The sequence below is a fragment of the Sarcophilus harrisii genome, chromosome 3 (genome assembly GCF_902635505.1).
Source record: "Sarcophilus harrisii chromosome 3, mSarHar1.11, whole genome shotgun sequence".
NCBI lineage: Eukaryota > Metazoa > Chordata > Mammalia > Dasyuromorphia > Dasyuridae > Sarcophilus > Sarcophilus harrisii.
Genome location: NC_045428.1, coordinates 438,372,159 through 438,392,970, shown reverse-complemented (window position 1 = coordinate 438,392,970; position 20,812 = coordinate 438,372,159). Strand labels below are relative to the sequence as shown.

At 31.2% G+C, this 20,812-nt stretch overlaps 1 protein-coding gene across 4 annotated transcripts in view; it reads right to left on the bottom strand.

Moving 5' to 3' along the window:
• Positions 1-3,257: 3,257 nt before the first annotated feature.
• USP12 (ubiquitin specific peptidase 12) overlaps positions 3,258-20,812 on the bottom strand; it is a 115,255-nt gene continuing 97,700 nt past the window's right edge. For 3 of the 4 annotated variants that reach the window (XM_031960759.1, XM_012545208.2, XM_023499587.2), the window contains 5 exons: positions 20,091-20,167; positions 19,239-19,322; positions 12,346-12,543; positions 7,177-7,255; positions 3,258-6,520 (listed from right to left, as the gene is read on the bottom strand). In XM_031960759.1, coding sequence (XP_031816619.1) covers positions 6,419-6,520; positions 7,177-7,255; positions 12,346-12,543; positions 19,239-19,322; positions 20,091-20,167 — 540 coding nt within the window. In that variant the 3' untranslated portion in view covers positions 3,258-6,418. The remainder of the gene's footprint in view (positions 6,521-7,176; positions 7,256-12,345; positions 12,544-19,238; positions 19,323-20,090; positions 20,168-20,812) is intronic. The other variant, XM_012545210.2, reaches the window with a different exon arrangement.

The following is a 20,812-nucleotide window of genomic DNA, read 5'->3' as shown; positions in this document are numbered from 1 at the left end:
CAGATGAGAAACAATAATGACTTCTTTTGATCTTACAAAAAGTCAGCTAGATGCAAATAAGCAACAGAAAGGGGCAGGGGGGGGGGGGGGGGGGGGGGGGGGGGGGGGGGGGGGGGGGGGAGAAAGGCATCCAAAGCAGAATAGTCTTCCAGCACAATCAACACTTGTAGCCTGAAAAATTCTGAATTTTGAGGTATTAAAGAGCAGAAAGCTTCCTTGAGAAAGCCCATGGTAGGAATCTTAAAAACCCTGGGAACAACAGTAGTCCTATGAAGACACCCCAAGTCTAGCATTATATAATGAGGTGCTAGGGAGAGCCCTGAAAATCCAGTTTTCTAAACCCCAAAGACCCATGGAGTCTTAACCCTGGGAAGGACCCAAATTGAGACTATGAAGAGCCATGAAGAGGTAGTTACCTCACCCCAAAAAAATGCAACAGAGTGACAGATTCTGGCCCTGGCATGAAGGCCCAATTCAGGAACTAAAACTAAAGAGATAATTTATAAAAAACAAAAACATTGACCAGTATAAAAAGTTGTTGCAAATTTAAAGATTCTCCCAAAAGGAGAGGATAATTCTATAACTAAAATAAACAGAAACTAAAAAAAAAAAAAAAAAAAAAAAGTATTACATGAAAGCTTAGAAAAGAATTAGCAAAGAGAATAAATAGCTTGGACTAAAAATGAGAATAGCTAAAAAAGAAACATATGACTTCATAACACAGCAAAAACATTAAAAAAATAAACAAGACTGAAAAAACAGAAGCATAAGACATCCAATATCGAAAACAATTAATCTAGAAAACAGATCGAGGAGAAATAGTTTAAATATTCAAGAAATTCCAAATAAAAATTGCCCAAATCTGTTAGAACTGAGGAAAGGTAGAAAGAATCCACAAATCACCTCCCTAAAATGAAACCTCAAAAGTAAAAGTTCCAGGAATGTCAGGGTCAAAATTCAGAATTTATATATTTAAAAAAAAAAAAAAACTGCAACAATGCAGAAAGAAGCAGTGCAAATACCAAGAAATATTGGAAAGGATCACAAGAGAATGAGAAACTACTACTATAAACAAGAGATTTTGGAACACAATATTACAAGGAAAAATTCATAAGCTTGCAATCAATAACTAACCCAGAGAATAGAGGGCAAGAGGAAAAATGTACATTTAGTGGAAGAGAACTTTCAAGAATTTCTGATGAAAAGACCAGAGCTGAATTGTAACTCTTAAGTACAAGAGTTCAGAGAACTTTAGACAAATAAACTTAATTTCAACAATTAGAATGAAGAGCTAAACATTCTAATCGGGAGAGAAAAAAACAAGTATCCTTATAGAAATGTTAGGTCTTCAAGACTTATTAAGAGGAATAAGAAAAAAGAGGTCCTGGAATGTACTCATTTTATTATGCTGTTTTGAAGAGGAGAATGGGAAGGAAGATAAAGAGTACAGTAGTATAGAAAGAAGAAAGAAAGAAGTAGATTTATTTCTCATACATGAAGTGCACAGGAATATACAAACATGGAAGAAGTGGATATTGGATGAATCTTTATTTTATCTGAAAAGAATAAAAGGTTAAACAAACACATAAACAAATAACAGTTTGATATAGGAAACATTAAATTCAACAAGAAAAAAAAAAGCAAGGAGAGAGAGAGAGGTAAGGGTTAAAGAGAGAGGATAATATTTGAGATTATAGCTACAAATATTCCCGATGGTGAAGGGGTAAATGGAGGGTAGGGAGTTGGGGAGGAGGGAAGGGGAGAAAGAGAAAGAAAGCAGGGAGAATTAAAGTACTTTAGAATGCCTCTAAGAAAATTGGGGAGTGGCTGAACAAATTGTGGTATATAAACAGAATATTATTGTCATAAGAAATGCCAAGGAATTAGTAGTAGTAGGATTATACATGTAAGATTTGTTAAAGTTGATAGTAAAAAAAAAAAAAAAAAAAAAAAAAAGTTGGGACTTTACAAGAGAAATTTTCCTTTTTCCTTTTAATTTTTATATTCTAAACTTATACCATTAAATAGAGCCTTTTTGTAATATATATCGTACCATCAACTTTAATGCATTATCTTACATACACAATCCTCTTAGCATCTTTAATTATATCTGTTCCTCATCTACTTGAAATGAAGAGATTTTAATTTCTTAATTAATTGATCACAAAAATCTTCAGATATATGGAAATTTCTCTTTCCTATTTTATCATCAATAAGGAGAACCATTTAAAGCTGCTTTGTAAAATCACTAAGCACTATTCTACTGTTGATAGTATATAGTATTCAATGAGGCTTACAAATTTTATAAACAACTTCATGATTCAAGCAATAATTTTAGTGTCAGAAACAAATTCTGAAGATCATTTTTGCTTATTCAAAGTTTTTAATTTTATTTAGAAAAATCTTTATTTTACCAATGTATTCTAAATTTATACTTTCAAAATATTGTTTTAGTTTATCTCAAACATGTATATAAAGCAAACACGATACTCTTTTTTTTTCATACCTAATAAATCCTCCCTCATACCCCTCAAAATTAGTACAATGTTACTTATAAGACATATACAGAATCTGAACAATGGCTGGTCTTTGAAGTGGGACAACAGTGAAATGAATTTTGATCAATTGTCATTGACTTGAAAAGGATTAAACTAAGCTAATATGATGAGTAGATAATCCTTTGGACAAAGGAAGTTTTTAATTTATTGTGGATGATGGACCCTCTTTGACAGTTCAGTGAAACCTATGGACCACTTACTTCTCAGAATGTTTGGTACCTACATTCATAATCAAAAGAAATCCTAAACTTCAGTTAAGAGGTTAGTACAAATAAAGATGTAATTTTTTTTTCCCCACATCTAAGTCCACAGACCTTCAAAAACGCATCTATATATGTGGATCCCAGGATAAGAAGCCTTACTATAGAGAGAGGCAGGTCATGTACAATCATCTATTTTTTATAGATAAGTCCACTAGGAAATAGACTAGTTTTCCCCAACATGTGGCTAGTTTAGAAATATATCTCACATGAATATATTGATACATTTACTCATTTAATAATTTCTGGAAAAATTCTATTAGACACTATTATCTTATGGAAATAGAGAATATTTGACCAAGAGAATGAAGACACTTAAATGTTTTTCCGAATACCACTGCTTTACCACTGATCCAGCTTCATAGAAAAAATAATACTTTATTCTCCTTCTGTCTATTCCAATTTCAAAGGGAAAAAAAACACCAAAAAAACCCCCCAGCACAAATAAACCAACTTTAATAGATTATTTTATATTTATAATGAGCTGTTCTTCAAGGAGCTCAACTGTTATACAGACATTATATCTAATTAATCCCCACAACAACCCTGTGAGGTAGGTAAATAGGGGTAGGTATTGCTCCCATTTTATAGATAGGGAGAGTGAAGCAGGGGTTAAGTGACTTGCCCAAGGTCACACAACTAATTTACTGAAGAGCAGGATGATTCAGAATCCATTTCCCAGCTCTCAGCTCAATTTTCTATTTAAATTGCCTCATGAAGTCTTTCACAAAAAATGTCATTAAACAAAGTATCAATAGTAGTACATTATGAAAGTGAGGTCTTTGTACTGCTGCCATTAAGGACATAAAAAACAAAGTGATGGCCAGAGGCAATGAGGCCCATATACATATAGCTCCCATGTCCCCTTCTCCCAAGCTCACAACTACTGTCTCAGACAGAGGCTATGGAACTCAAGAGTAGGACTTTATATAGGATACTCACCCTTTAAAGAAGATACTTCATAGAAATTTTTGCTCCAATATACAAAATATGGGACTGCTATCCCACTGAACATTTACATAGTTACACAGCAATCAGCCACCATTTACAACTTAAAACAATCTTTCCCATTCTTATCTTAATCACAATCAACCAGACAACTTTATAATGCTTTCTATATTGGTCATTTTTCTTGCTTACTCTATTATATTCCTTCCTTCCCCATCCCAACAGTTTAAAAAATAAACTATAGTTTCTGACATCAACTTCAACTTTTTACTTAGTTCAGTTGCATTAGAAGTAAAAAGTAAATTTAGAACTATCACTCCCCACAACCCCTACCCCCGCAAATCATTTTATGAAATATAGTGTAGATGTTGTGAAGAAATGGAGAAAAAAATTATGTGACTACCATTGAACTCAATAAAAATGCTGTAACTTGCTAAAGTATGAAATATAACCTTGGCTTTTAATGCATTTTAAATGTAAAATATAAAAACAAACACTTGTTAGCAACTAACATGACATTATGCAAAGGACTTCCTTTCTTTCTGACACATGCTGTGGCTTGACCCATGAAATAAGATGATTCAGCCTTCACTTTCTTCCTTTTCCCTGTACAGAGAGAGCTGTAGAAAGACAGCTCTAAATTCCAAAATAATTTGGTATAAGCCCTTATAATAAAAAAATCTCATTTACTTCCATCTTCGTGACTTTCTCTCACATGCTTGGTTTTTTTCTCTTATTATTATTTTTTTATTCTCTCTGCAATGCTGGTAAGTTAGGCAGGCTATGTACAATTTGTACAAAAAATTCTAGCCAAGGTAAGGCTTTAGAAACTTTGCATCTTAAAAAGCAATTTGTTAAAACACAGCTCTACTTTCTTCTTGCACATTTGTTTAAACAGCCCAATTAGTTAAGTGACCCTGTTAAAGATCTGTTCAGCTGAACGAATAGGTGAAGTCTTTTCCTGAGCTAAAAGTAAATGCTAATTATAGCAGCGAAAACATTCTTTTTTTTTTTTTTCATATTTTAACAGTATTAATAAAATAACTTTAGAAAATTACAATAAAGCAAAAACAAATAACTCTGAATAGGGATGACAAAAAACATTCAAAGCCTGATTGCTATTATTTGGAATATATATTCAATTATTTTTTCATTAAGTTACATTCAGCCACTGTCAAGACAACATACTGATGCATGGAAAAGTGTCAATTGCAATAGTCTACATATATTTTACACTACACATTACCTGGTGCTGCCATGATTTAAATAGTGTCTAAAGTTATTTTTTAAAACCCAAAACAGAAAATCTTAAACAAAAAATTTGATTTCTGAAAATTCTTTCCAATATTATTTGCAAAACTGCAAAAATATTGGCTTTATCTTTTTGGATTCCTAGACTATTCAAGAAAATTTCATATTGAAAGGGTGTACACTCAGCTAATCACCCAGGCTGCTAAAGAGTGGATCATATCACAAGGAAAAAAATGACATTCTGAAATTATCATAATATGTAATGTCAGGTTTTCCAAGAACATCCTCAGTGTGAACAGTTAGCATATTTAAGGACTATAAAGAATAATATATTACCACTGCACCAGCATCTCTTTATAGTACACATTTCTTTCATCATTCCAAAAATTGTAAAAAAAAAAAAAAAAAAAAAAAAAAAATTCAGAGCTTTTTTTCATCTCATCCAAATTTAATAGAATGGATGACTCAGAAATTAAAATGAAAGGAAAAACTATTTAAACAGAGATACCAGTTACTCCTGGAAAAGAAAATTTACCTCCTCTCATAGAATTTTTCTTAAGATAACTTAACTGATTTTAAATAGAATTTAAATTTATGCTTCAAAATAGAAAATTAAACACTTAAAGGGTATAACTGACTAAAGCTAACAAATATCCTTAAAACTTGTTGATAGAATCACTGACAATTCATACAATACTTAGACTCTAGCAGATACAATAAGTCAAATAAATAAGAATAAACTATAATTACAGAGCCAGTCTTTCCCCTTGGGGAAGCAAAAAGCCACCTTTGACCAATTGTTCCCTACATATACATATACTGTATATTATTAGAAGCTTCTTCAGAGAAGCAAAACATACTTGCCTCCCTGACACTGGAGTTCATCATGTTAATCTAGTATGTCAGGAAAGCAACTACAAGTGTTGGGCCCAAGAATATTTCAGGTTTACTCATGAAAAACCACAGAATATGCTCTCCAAACTGAACATAAGCTAATTTATGCAGTGTATTCAGTGTCTTCTTTTTAAATAATCAATACAATCTAACACAGGTTCCTATTCTTTCTAATGCATCCCAAAGGCTTTCAAATTTATGGGTGCAAATAACAAAGAAAATATGCATGTCAATTACTAGAAGGCTACTCTGACAAGAGAACCTGGTATCTCTGATTTCAAATTATTCTTGCATGGAACTGTACAGACAGCATGATACCTGAGCAAATAAATCAACTACCATGATATGAAGGGCTTGTTAATCCATAGTCTTTGTGTGTTGTGTGCAAAGTGCACTACTGCCCCCTGAGCTCCCTGCATTTCCATTTTCTTGAAAAATCAGTGCTTGATCCTTTCCAAAATAATCAAAGAAATGAGGCAGAAAGTATCTCTTCACCACAGTTCCCATTCAGTCCCGAGACTGATAGAAGAGGATGTAACCAGACTCAGAGTTCTTTGAGATGTCTGATGTCAACCCGTAGAATTCTTCAATAGCTTGTGCATCTATTTTCTGCACGACATAATGCAAAAATGGTAAGGAACATGTAAATGATATTTTTCTTACAAATGCCATATAAATTCTTCTTTTTTAAATGAAACAATTTAGTTTTCTCCCCCCCCCCTTTTTTTTTTTTAATAATTATAACTTTTTATTGACAGAACCCCTGCCTGGGTAATTTTTTACAACATTTTATCCCTTGCACTCACTTCTGTTCCGACTCTTCCCCTTCCTTCCTCTACCCCCTCCCGCAGATGGCAAGCAGTCCTATACATGTTAAATATGTCACAGTATATCCTAGATACAATATATGTGTGCAGAACCAAACAGTTCTCTTGTTGCACAAGAAAAATTGGATTCAAGGAGGTAAAAATAACCCAGGAAGTTTTCTCCCTTTTAAAAATAAAATCTTATATCCTCCATTATTATACTTAAAGTGCTAAAGAAAAGATTAATATAAAATCACTTAATAAAAAATACTGAAAAAATGAAAATATTAGTATTTTGAGATTAAACAATGATACTTGTGTCATATTTAACAAGTCACATATAGTTCAGGGAATATCAAGTAAGGGAAAAGAAGTGTAGCATTCATTCACAAAAGACTATACTTTATGGAATTTAAAAGAAAATAGAAAAATGAAAGGGGAAAAAAACAAAACACTTACCTCTACAATGTCATCATCAAACAACAACCAAAAATCGTGACTCTTAACTATTGCAATGTAATGGCCTCGATTAGGACCACTATAAAAGAGAGAAATAGAGATTATTTATGTTGTGCAATGATTCTCAATCTCAAACTTTTGGTCTTTAAATTTCAGGCTACAGAAAGGGGAATATGAAAGCAGAGCATATATCTTTTATCTATTTAGTCTGATAAAACACTGTAAAGTTGATTGAACTCCCGGGGCTATTGAGTTACAAAATAAAATTATTTAAGAATTTAAAGTAGTACCTAAAATAGTTAATTTATACACAATTGTGATGCTAGGGCAATATTATATATTTGCTTTTATTTTAATAGGTTAATTTAAAAAATTCTTCAGAGCAAATTTTCTTATATCTCTTACTGCAGATGAAATCTTCCGGGAAGGAATAAGCAAATGGAAGATATAGAATTTATTTTCTTGAAATCAGGGGAAAGATGAAATTCATTTTGCTTATTTGAGCTAGAACAGAATTCTAGAAAACATTTCAAATGTACACATTTTACTTTTGCCTTCGCAATAAAGCAAAAGACATACAAAGTGGAAATGATGCACAGTGTTACTAGCCATTGGTTTTCACTTTACTAAAAGAAAAATGAAGAATTACATTGGATCCAAATAAAGAGGAGGGATAAATCAAAGCAATATGTGGATATGAATGAAAATAACTGGATTTTTAATGGGTCCCTGATTAATGTCCTTGATATTTTTTTCTTTCTAGACAAAGATCAAGTATGATACAAAACAAAAGATGCTTCATCCAGGGATTGGAATCTAAATTCAAAATCATTAGACCGCGAATAAACAATCTTACTATACTATCAGTATCACTTATAAATTTTCAAAATCTGCTTAAAGTATTACTATGCCATGTATGTGTGTATTCTACTATGTGACTAGATACCTTGGACTTGTTTACTGAAGAAATAATTTTAGGTAAGAGAATGGCTTATCGCAGAACTTTACTATATAAGCAGTGGTATCATTTTTTAAATTTTCATTACCCCCCCAAAAAAGTTATCTATTTAAAAGAGAAAAAAAAATCAGGTTTTTGATAGGTCCATTTTCTGTACTACTATAGGTTTCAATCATTAAATTCTCTAATGTTATAGGTAACAGGTTTTTTAAAAAACTTTAAACATTTTAAAGAGAGAGAAACTGAAAGTAAAAGCTACAAAAGAAAAAGAAAATAATCAAACTGAAAAAACAAAAACAGAAGGCTAAGAAAAAAAGTGGTGTGAAGAGGCTAGAAAGGTACAAAAAAGGAAAAGATTAGCAATTATACAGCTTTTTATTGCAATAAGTCTGATTTAAAGAATATTATACAAAAACTAATATCAAACGAAGGGATGAGGTTCCTAATTCTATGATCAAAAAGAAGTTATTTTTATGGGAACCACCCTCTTCATTTAAACAGATGTTTCTGAAATGGCTTTTATTGACTCTCAGCTAATTTTCAAAGATTTAATTGTATCACAGATAAAAGTTTCCCTGATTCTTATATATGAGGAAGGCATTATGGTACAATAGTGAGGCTAAATACAGTATGACATTCTGTGAGCTACCACTTATACCATGTCTATTTGCATAAACTTCCAAACATGACAACTATTGAAAAAGCTCAAAAATGTTTATGATTTCTAAGTAATGCTGCAGGGGGAAGATGGAGTATTTAGTTAAAAAGTGTGAATTTTAAATGATATGTGGAGTGCACAGCATTATTATGTCAGTCAAATATCAAAAACCTTTAAGAGAGCATTCAGTATCTCATGTTTCCCTGGCTTAATTTCATCTAAAAATGGAGTGAATCTGCAGACTTAAAGAGATTTACTTAATCTTACATAATATACTTTTAACTTCTCTTCTTGATTAGACATAAAATAAAGGTTTTATTTAAATTAAAAGGTAAAATTTACCCTAATGATATATATCATAAAATCAATCCCTGGACAAACACTTAAAATAATTCCTTACAATTTCCAATGTATCTTGTCCAACCTTTAAGCAATAAAGCGAAAGTGATTATGTTTTTTGGGACTCTTACAGCATCCTTTAGAAGGTTTCTTTCATTATATATATATGTATATATATATATATATATATATATATATATGTTAAATTTCATTCCCTGTGATTTTGGCTCTCAGTATCAAATTATCAAATTTCTGAAAAATAGATCCAGCATATTACTTCATGCAAACACTCTTACAGTAAAGCAGAAATTTATGTATTCGTATGAATAATGTGTAAAGTTTAAGAGCAAAAAATTACACATAGAAAAAGTTTTGAAAGTTTTAAGCAAATGTTAAGCACTATAAAATTACAGAATTTGAGGGCCAAAATTGAGAGGGCTTTAAATTCATCCTTCCATTCCAAAAAAAAAAAAGCATTCTGAACCTATATCCCCAAATTCACTAAAGTGTGCCCCAGAAATTCTATACTAGGCATTCTCTCCAAAGAGAGAAAAGGAAAGGAATGGATCAATTGTACCAAAATATTGCTAGCAAGTAATTTTATTGTGGCAAAGAAAACAAATGAATGCCTATCAAATAGGAAATGGTTAAAAATATTATAGAAAATTAATATAATAGAATACTATTACAGTCTAAGGCATGATAAAAGGGAAAGATTCTAAGAAACCTAGGAAGAATGTGAACTGATACATAATCAAACATTATTGTGACCACACTAATGAAAAAATAAAACAACTTTGAAATAAGACCTCTGGTCAATGGAAGGAATAATCATAACCCTAGAAGAACTGAAGATGAATTACATGCTGTCCATCTCTCAGTAGAGAGACTAGAAATACAAAGTGACCATTTGTTTTCAAACACAGAAATTAAGTGAATTTATTTTGTCTGACTAATTAAAGAAAGGGCTTTTAATTTAGAGGACCATGGAATTATGATAGGGATGCAAAAGAATCAGTATCGAGTAAGTAAACACACAGAACAGTGCAGAAAATTCATAAAGGAACAAGAAAAGTAAGCAGTGATATTATCATGGTAATTCGAATATAAACTTTAAAAAAGCTACACACCGAAATTCATACTTTAATATACTAATCCCTAGTTTCAATTTAATATACTAATCCCTAGTTTCAATTGTCTTTTGCATATTGAACTGTTTGTGTTTATGTTTATGGTGAAAAAGTAAATTTTTAAAAAGTGAATTAATTCCTTATATCATTGAGGAATTTCAAGTCATGTTTTAGACATTGGAAGTATAGGTTTGTATATTAGAATATGCTAACAGTTTCTTCACATTCTTCACTCCTATATAAAATTCTATAATCCCATCTACACAATCATATATTTAGAACTAGATAGAACCAGATTTTCTAATTCAACCTTTCAATTTAACAAATAAAGAAAATTAGACCTATACAAGTTGTGACTTGCCAACTTGAGTAGGTGGTCACCTGACTCTAAATATTTTCTATTATATCAGTCATTGTGGAGTAATGGAAATGACACTAACCTTGGAGTCAAAAAAATTTTGTTAAATCTGTTAAAATCTATCATTTGTTAGTTATATGACAGAATATAAATCATTTCCTGGCTCTTTACTTAAGTTTCCTATTTTTGCAAAATGGAAATAATATTTGCATTACCTGTATCACAGAATTTTTGTGAGATTAACAAATATTAATATTTTTGCTCTAAGAACATTTCCAAATTCAGAAAGGTTAAGGTCTTTCCATCCCTCCCAGCTAATACTACTGCTGGCATGGCTTGGGAATCAATCCGAAATCTTTGATAACAAGGTGATTTCCTTCTCTTTCAGAAAAAGGATTTTAACTCTTATTATGTCCTTTTCTTTCTACCAAGCATCTCCTGATAAATTTAAGCAAATGAATATTTTTAGTATACTTCAGAATTTTGCAATCTACTTTTGGTGCTACTCTGATATTGGTAACAAGGTATTTTAAATCTGGGGAAAAAGGAGTAACAGGTAAGAGAAAAAATTATAAAGATAATATTTTTGGAAATAAAGGCAATAGTTCTTACTTCACAATATAGAAGAAACCTTTCAAGTAGTGAAGACAATAAAGCTCCAAAAAACCAAAACTAAACAAAACAAAACAAAAAAAAACCTTATCCCTTTTTCCTGTTTACTTTTCATTTAAAGGTAAATGTTAGTTGTAATTATGTATATGTTATAAAACACATTTTGTACTAACTGTAGAAACAGTTTTTAAAATGTAATTAATCTAGAAAACATTTTATTAATATAAAGTTTAATCAGACATTTCAAGATACTATTTTTCTTCTCAAACATTGCTAGAGTAAATGTTGTGTTTTGTGTCAGTTCAGCAGTACCTGTTATGTCCAATGCATTTATGCAATATACTACAGTATCTATCATAAAACAAAAATAATTTTTAAAAGGCCATTTATAACACTTGTAGTAAAGAGGATTTTTGATATTTCATCACTTGCTTTTTAATAGGCACATATTCAAGAATAGTGCCTTTCATTCTGGCTTCCTAATTAATTCCTGTATCCATGAAACAGAGACACAGGCAACAAGGGATGGGAAAATGTGTAATTTCTATCTGATGGAACATACTACTGGAGAATTTTCTAAAGACAAGGAAGAAGAATTATCTAGAAAAAAAAAATTGCAGAGAAAATTATAAACAGGCAGTAAAAACTGTTTTATTTGAAATTTAAGAATTTGTTTGGCTTTTATAATTATACTATAAATATGCTTTTCCGGCAAAAATTGGCTGGATTTTGCAATAAATCTCAAAAACAAAAGGCATAGTACATTGAACATAGTAGGCCATAAAATACAATTTAATCTCAGGAAGAATTTGAGAGATTGAGATGGAGTTTGAGTTTTCATTGGTATAAGGAACTCCTCCTCTGCCAATTCAAAACAGTAAAGAGCCTTAGTGAGCAGCATGGTCCAAATAGGCAGAGCTAGCAATTGTCAAAGGAGAAATTAGAACGTAGGCCTTCTGGCATCCACAGCTTGCTCTCTATCAGTACTCTTTTTCTGAAGGTGTATTTGGAAAGGTAAAGAATTTTTTTAAAATTATAGAATAAAATCTTAAAATTATTATTGTGGATCATTTTACCAGTTTACAAATGTCTCTGATAAACATACATGAATTACCTTCCACAGTGAACCACAACAGCAACAAGGTCATACATTCTGTCAGGATTGGTGGCATCTCCTGAAGTGTTAAATAGTCGAAGTTCTAAAGGAAAAACTACCCGATAAGAAAGTTTTGTGTATCGGTGAAGCTGATCCATATATTTAAATCTCTTCAAGTGCAGCGCCAAAATCATGGGCAGTTTTTTTACTTTCATCCTGTTAAGGAATTTTTTTTTTAAGTCAAAAAAATATGTCCAAAGTACCACTAAAAAAAACAAAAGCACAAGTTGTCTCTATGGAATAGAATTCAATCAACATGCATTTTATATTAAGTCATTCAATCATAATTTTCTTTTGCATTTCTACAACAGTTGACTAAACTTAAAGCAATTATTAGAAAAAACTTTTTTTTTTCTTTTTGGAAAAATTCAAACAGGTCTTTTCCTATCTTAAATATAAAGAATTTTAAAAATTATAGAATAAAATCTTAAAATTATTATTGTGGATCATTTTACCAGTTTACAAATGTCTCTGATAAACATACATGAATTTTTTTTCTAATAATACTTTTGGTTGGACAATTTGAAACTAAAACAATAAAATTTTACAATTCAATATTCAAAAAAACCTTAGTTTTGCAAGTTGAAGTAAGCTTAGAAATTACATAATGCAAACCTATCATTTTACAGATGAGAAAATTAAAGACCAGGGAAATTTAGTGACTTGAAATCACAAGTGATATGTGATCGCGTCATCCAAAAGTACTAAGAAGGAAAACTCATATTGATGGCTAAATGGAAAAAGGACTTCTGAAATTCATTTCACTTGTTCTCTCCTTTTAACAGACAGATTCATGTGATAACTTGAAAAACCCCTTTACACTGCCCCTAGAAATTTCTATATTTAATAGAATAATAATCTCTTTAATCTACATTAGAAGAGGATACGGCTGGAAGGGCTAAGTGGCACAGTTGAGAGAGCTCTGGGCAGGAGTCAGGAAGACTCATCTTTCTAAGTTCAAATTCAGCCTCAGACACTTATTAGCTGTGTGACCCTGGAAAAGTCACTTTATCCTCTTAGTCTCAGTTTCCTCTTCTCTAAAATGAACAGAAGTAGGAAATGGCAAACCAGTCCAGTATCTTTGCTAAGAAAACTCCAGTTATGAAGAGTCAGACATGACTGAACAGTAGACTAGAAGTATCTAGTTATATTAAATTCAAACAGAATGGCAGACATAATAAGATATAAGCATTAATGGTCAACTAGAGTAGAAGTGTCAAACTCAGAACAGAATCCTTTGCATTTTGTGTCTTAGAAAGCTACAAATTAGCATTCTGTATATTGTATTTATTTTTAAGTTAAAGATTTCCCAATTACATTTTAATTTGTTATAGCCATTCCACCCAGAAAGTTTGATATCTCTATACTAGAGGGGCAAGTGGGATAGAGGAAAGAAGAGACTCTAAGAATAGGTGTTAAAAGATGTATAAAATAAACTGGTTTTCAGTTTACATATGATTAAGTAAATGACAGCTCCACATTTTGAAATCAATCTTCACCATAATCCTAAATAGCATTTAGTTAATTTCCCATAATTCCAAATAGAGGGGGCATCATTAAAAAAATCAAATATCAAAACATACAATCAAATATACAAAATCACTAAAATACAGGCTTATGAAGTTAAGAAAAAACACAGATTAACATCATAAAAATAGAATATGCTTATAATTATTCCTAAAATACTCACTATTTAGCTTACTTTTTAACTTTTATAATCATTCCATCTCTTCATTTAACAAATGTTATATGAAAATGTAACACTTTTTATGAATATTTTAAAACCAAGACTACCAATTGAGTTACTAGGTACAAAAAGAAAATGGTCTAATTTTACTTAGTTTAAACTACCCATAAGGCAGTAGAATTAAGCAGTAGTGACTGCCTTTAAAAAAATAAAAAAGAAAGATTAGTTTGTCTCAAAGGTTCTCACGATCAGGGAGAGAATATAACAAAGACATGATAACTAATAGAAGATGCTTGTACATTCTGCTTGTGGGATTAAATAATGTTTTACTGATACTTGTTCTCCATACTTACTTAGTCAATTTCTTTAATGTCAGACCACTACAGTGTCTACTGAATTCCTCTAAATTACTTTTTTTTTTTTTTTCCAGAAAAGAATAATTGCCACAACTTTGAAATGAATTGGGGAAAAAAAAAATCAGTGGCATGGCTAAAATACAAAAAGGTCTGAGAGGTGTTAGGGCAATGAAAGCAAAACCATCAACTTTGAAGAATGTTGACTTACTAAAGGCTACCAACAGTGAATAATACTCTATTAAGCCATTTGATACATTCTCCAATTTGACAATACCAGCATGATACAGTGAAAAGAAGAGCCTCTAGAGTTCAAATAATGGATTCAAATAATGACACCACAGCTTACTTTCTATGTGATCTTAGATATATTATTTAGTTTCTCTGGCCTTCAACTTTTCAAAAGTAAAATGAAGTGATATTAATTTGCTTCAGTGGTCTCTTCCAAGTCTAATGAACTATGATTTTATCAACACATCTGCAAAGCAACATAATGTAAATTATTTCACATGCTAAAAGGCTAACATAGAGTTAGTTGTTATAACCAAACAAAATCATCATCCAGGAGACAGCCTTCTACAGACAAAATCTGCAAAATTATCTGAGGTAAACTGATTATACTGGGCTCACATTCAAACCCCTTCTAGCTTGGTAAGACCTGCTCTTTACACTACACATTCTCCTCACTAGATCCTCACAATCACCCTGAGGGCAGGCGCTGTGTTTAGTCCCATTGCAGGCCTTAAGAAAGCCCAGACACAGGGAGGTTAAGTGAGTTACCCACAATGACACTGCTAGGGGATGGGGCCACTTTTGAGCTTCGGTTTTCCTGACTCCAGGCCTAGTGCTCTGTGCACTATAGCCCCACTAGAGGCTTCAAAGAAAAGGCCAACGGATCTCTAATAATAGTACAAAATATGGAATGCTTTAGAATTCATAAAGCCATTTAGTCACAACAAACTGATCACCCAAGACCACAAGAGCTATCTGTTTTTCCAAAACTATCTGACTTCTTGATATATGTTGCTGCTTTCAGAACTTGAATCTAGGTCTTTCAGACCCTGAGGCAGGCCCTATGTTCATGTCACATTGCCTCACATTACCATTTAGTTTTCATCTGATTTTTTAAAATGTGTTATTCAGAAAGAATAAACTACGGCATCTAAAAAAAAAAAATATATATATATATATATATATATGTTGTTGCCTAGGACAAAGTGAGACCTGAGCAGGACTCGGCTTCTCACATATTACTGAGCTTACTCTTGAACTTCATATAACAAGGCCACAGCCTCCCATTGTCTCTGGGGCCATCTCCAGTCATCCTGATTTATGTCTGGCCACTAGGCCCAGAGGGTTCTGGAGAGAAAGAGAGGCCCTTTACACAGGCCTCCCTCACTTACATTCTTCAAGATCAGTAGTTTGTTGCAAAAAGAGCAGTTAATATGTTTTGAGTTTTGTTTTGTTGTAAAAATAGGACTTTTCCCTCTTTGCCTTTTTAAAAATTGTATGCCTAGTTATTGTTGGGTCAAAGAGGATATTTTGGTGATTTTTATGTTATGGTTTCAATTTGCTTTCTAGAATGATTGATCAAATACACAGCTTCTCCAAAAATTTGTTAAGTGAAGGTTAAGGTGGAACTTTGTTTCAATATTTCTCTAATTCAGAGCATTTTTTCCATAGGACTATAAATGGCTTGGATTTTTTCTTTTGAGAACTTTCTATTCATATTTTGACAATTTATCAATTGAATGGCTCTTACATAGCATTTAACAAATTTAATTCTAAGTTAGCATGACATCTTTCCAGTTACTAAGGAAATCAAAAGTTTTTATGCTAAGGATTTTCAGGAGTCTTTCTGGTAATAACTTCTTTACACTGTTTAAAGTTCCTCAGGAAATGATGACAACTGATGTCAATATCTACTCTTTCATCAATTTCTCATTTTTCTGCCAGCAGGTTGTTTAAATAAAGTCAGATTGAAATTATCTCCATTACATGTCATAGGTTCTCATTTTTATAATTTTAATAATTTCTTTGATTTTGACATATTCTGTCTGTAGACAGCTGATTCATAAATAATTCAATCACTCCCTGTTCATTATAAACATTTTATCTTTCTCTTTGCACAAAAGTCACCAAAATTGTATATGTTAATTTAATTTGAAGGTTCTTATCAAATTCTTTGTCAAATTTCTCTCTTTCTGAAATAGATTCTGGTAAATAGGCTATAATTATCTTCTTGAACATTTTTTGGTAATGTTTATTATGAATAATACAATATCAGATAGTCAAGTGCTGCATTTTGGGGTTGCAGGCAGGAAGGTGGAAAAGCGAGATAACAGCAACTGAGTCTCAGCTTCTAGCATGTTACTGTGCTTACTCTTTTACTTCATATAATTAATGCATAGGTGCAATTGTCTAGTCTAGAGAGAATTTTTTCCTGTTCCATTCCCCTGAGTTATCAAGAAGAGCATAGGACCCACTTAATGCACAAGGTAACCATCAAACCATGACCACTTTATCTAGAAGCCAGAGGGTGAGGGAACCTGAAAGACACAAGTCACTTTTTGGTGCACAAATAACTTCCTGCCACAGACTTTATGCAATTTAAAAAATATATATAACCAGTAAAAACTGATTGTCCTTTTGTAAGAAGCATTTTGAACATCTCTTTATTTGTTACCTGGGTATGCTATTCTGAGACATCTCTAACTTCTTCATCATGCCTGAGGAAGTTTATTATTGAGAAAACCTCATTATCCTTTATGATTCCATTAACTTTAGTTCTTTATCTTCATTTTCTGCCCCTCCGTTTGGAGGATTGATACCATGAACTCCAAAACCTCCATTTAAGGAAGGAGCTCAGCTCAAACATCTCATCACCTGATTGAGCTACTTCTGGATCACCTTTGACTTCTCAAAAATATCTGCCACCATGTACCTTCCATTATCACATGCCTATCCCCTGCTTTTTAGCTTTATTTTATGTGTTTTTTTTTTTCCTCCTCATATTTTGAGCCATTTGAGGGCAAGGATTATATATATTTTTCCTATTTGTATCTCTAGAATTTGGCACAGTACCTAGCACATAACAAGTACTTAACAAATCTGCATTTACTACTTATTTTATCATTTATGTTTGGTTTTTGTTTATTTATTATATTGTTTTTTAAACTATTCTACCAGTTCCTTAGTTCAAGCTGTTAGGATCTTCCTGTTCATTCTCCTTATGGTCCCTCACACACCCCCATCCCCAATTCTACCACAAATACTAGAGCCCTCCTTACTTTTTTGTGAGAATCTATTGTCTCTATATAAATGGGACAGTTGAAAGCATATAGATTTTTGGAGTTAGTTGCATAAAGAAGATAAAGGAAACAATGACAGCTGGTGAGATCCAAGTTTATAAACAAAATAAAAATGTCTTATTACCAATTCAATAACACTAGATCATTTGAATATAAATCCAAAGTATCTACATGGATAAAATGCTCCACAAACTTGTCTCCCCATTTTGACATTTCACACAAGTAATCAATTTCACAGCTGCAAAAATAGATCACCAGTGTTCATCAACTACTTATTCTCAACAAAAATCAATACCACAAATACATTTGTCTCCATCTAATATCATCAACTAAATTCATTCCCAAATAAGAGAATAAATCCAATGGAAGTTATACTAAACTTAATTTTTATTCAATTAGAGTACCAAAATCCATCAATTTATATTGTTTTTGCTATATATAAAGATCCCAAAGCATTCCAGTCTATGACAAATCTAGAGAATTACCTTAAATTCCAAGAGGTTAAATGACTTGTCTAGGGTCATAAAGCTGATGTTAAAGGCAGAATTTGAACCCAAATATAGAAGACTTTCAATCTGATGCTCTTATCTACAACACCAAGTATATACATATTTGATATATACATAATTTGCTTGAATTTACAAACAATTCAATTTAACCAGTCAGATTGGGCAATAAAGTCAGGCAAATCAAACCATTTCATACTTAAATGGAATTTCACTTTTTAAAAAGCACACTTCTCCTCAAATTTATCCATTCACTTAACTATATATTTTTTTCTGATATCATTTAGGGTGAGAATGCAAAGATTATTATGATTCATTTTTTCAAATAGTATAATCTTTTGATAGTCACTGAAAAAGGATTTCACTTTTAGGATATGAAATGAATATTCCTAAAAGGTCTAAAAAAGTGCAATTCTTAACATACTCTACTTTTTTTCTTTTGTTATTGTCACTGCAGAACACAGGAATGAAGGGCTTCTTGTAAGTTTCTTTGTTTCATAGGTTGCCACAGCCAAAGAATTTATCAGCAAGTCTCCAATCTACTAACGTTGCAAACATAGCAAAGCTTAGCCTTAAGACTGTTGCTGCAATTAAATTCAAAGATCTTCAATCTTCAAATATACTTAATTTATACTTTACAGAGTTATTTTCTAAATCACACACAGAGGAGGATACTGTTTTAATCAATTACATTACTGCTTTTCTTCATTAACAAAGATAAAAGATTAAGTATTAAAATACTTTCCTATTTTTAAAGAAAAAAAATCTCTTCTAAATAGTCAAATCTCTTATTTGATTAGAACAAAAACTGGAACATGTAATCAGACCTAAGATTATTCCTTTTGCAAAACCTCATTAGAAGTATATATAATTTCTTCTTGAGATTCAATGGTTGCCAAAATATATACATATATGATTCCCATAATTTTTGAGAGCTGAAAATCCTTTGTATATATTTAATAATCACCAAGATTTAGAAAATATTAAATTTTACCTTTTGTGTGCTTCCTGTTTGCTGCGACATTCTTCGCAGTAATATTTATATTCACTGCATAGAGTTTCCGTGTTGCTAAAACCCCTATGTAAAAATTCAAATGAAAAATTATATCACAGATATTAGAAAATAATGGTAAATATAAACTATTTGGAAAAGAACCTCTTAATTGATAAGAACTATGTGGAAAAACTGCAAAGTAGTTTGGCAAAAAATTACAGTTTTAGGCCAATATTTTACAATAGATATTGTAATAGTAAACACACAACCTGATTATAAAAGGGGACACACACATAAACAAAGGACAAACAAGATCAAGTACTAAATATACCTAAGGCAATCTTAGCTAACCCATAAAATCTAATCTATAGTTAACCTATAAATCAAAAGCAGGACCAGGAATCAACACAAAAAACTGGTAATTTCAAAATTCTGTAACACAAATTTTTGATCTGAGGTCTGCCATCTAAGATATATGAGGAACTAACAGAAATACATAATAAAGGTTATTTCTAAATGCACAAGTTCTCAAAGGAAATAGGTAAGAAGTACTCAAAAGATAAAATGAAAAATATTAAAAACTATGTGAAAGATGTTCAAAATCACTAATAAAGAAAAGTATAAATCAACCCTATAAAGTTTTACATCACAATAAGCAAAATGGCAAAAATTATAAAAAACAACATGGTTCACTAAATAGGGGGGAAAGGAGTGATGTATTTGAAAAAGAATGTGATAATATATTTTGTTGATCTTTTTTTTTAAGTGAACATTATGTACATTTTTAAAAGTATCCCAATCAAAAATGTTTACACTGAATTTTTAAGTCAATTAAAAATTATGTAACTATACCTTAAACAGTGAGTAATTGATGTGTTTTGCTCCACATCAACAGAAAGATCTAAAAAATCTTCATCTTTGCTACTTATCTGTAGAAACAAGAGAGAAACATTAATGTTCTCAAGTACTATGATGTTAAGTATTAAGCTCAACACATTGCATTAAGAGAAGTGTATTCATACAAATTGTTTTAAAAGGTTCTGTAAGTAAACTACAAGATTTGGATTATTCAATAAAAACACAGACTGCCATTCTGAATTTGTAGGTCACAAAGACTCAAAGTATTATTCTGAATGAAAGAAAAATTAGTGTTTTTATGATTAATATTCATAATTTTGGCAATTCATATTATATTATTTTCTTCAATATACAATTTTAAAATCACAATCCTTAATATACAATTTTAAAGCATTAAATCTAAACTCCATCCCATATATCTGTAGGCAATATGTGAGGTAATTTTCGTTTAAAAAATTAATAATGTAAGCAATATAATTTTAGAACTTTACATTAAAAATAACTTTGGGAGAAATCCAATTCCAATTTAGACAATGAACATTTATTTAGCATATGAAGTATAAATACAAGTTAAAATCCTAGACTGAATGAAAAATAAATTGCAAAGTAAATAAGAAATACTGTCCTCTCTAAGAGTTTACAGTTTAGTAAGGGAGAGAAAATATGTCCTAGAAACTATAACACAAAAGAGAATAGTATCATGGGATTTTGAGCTA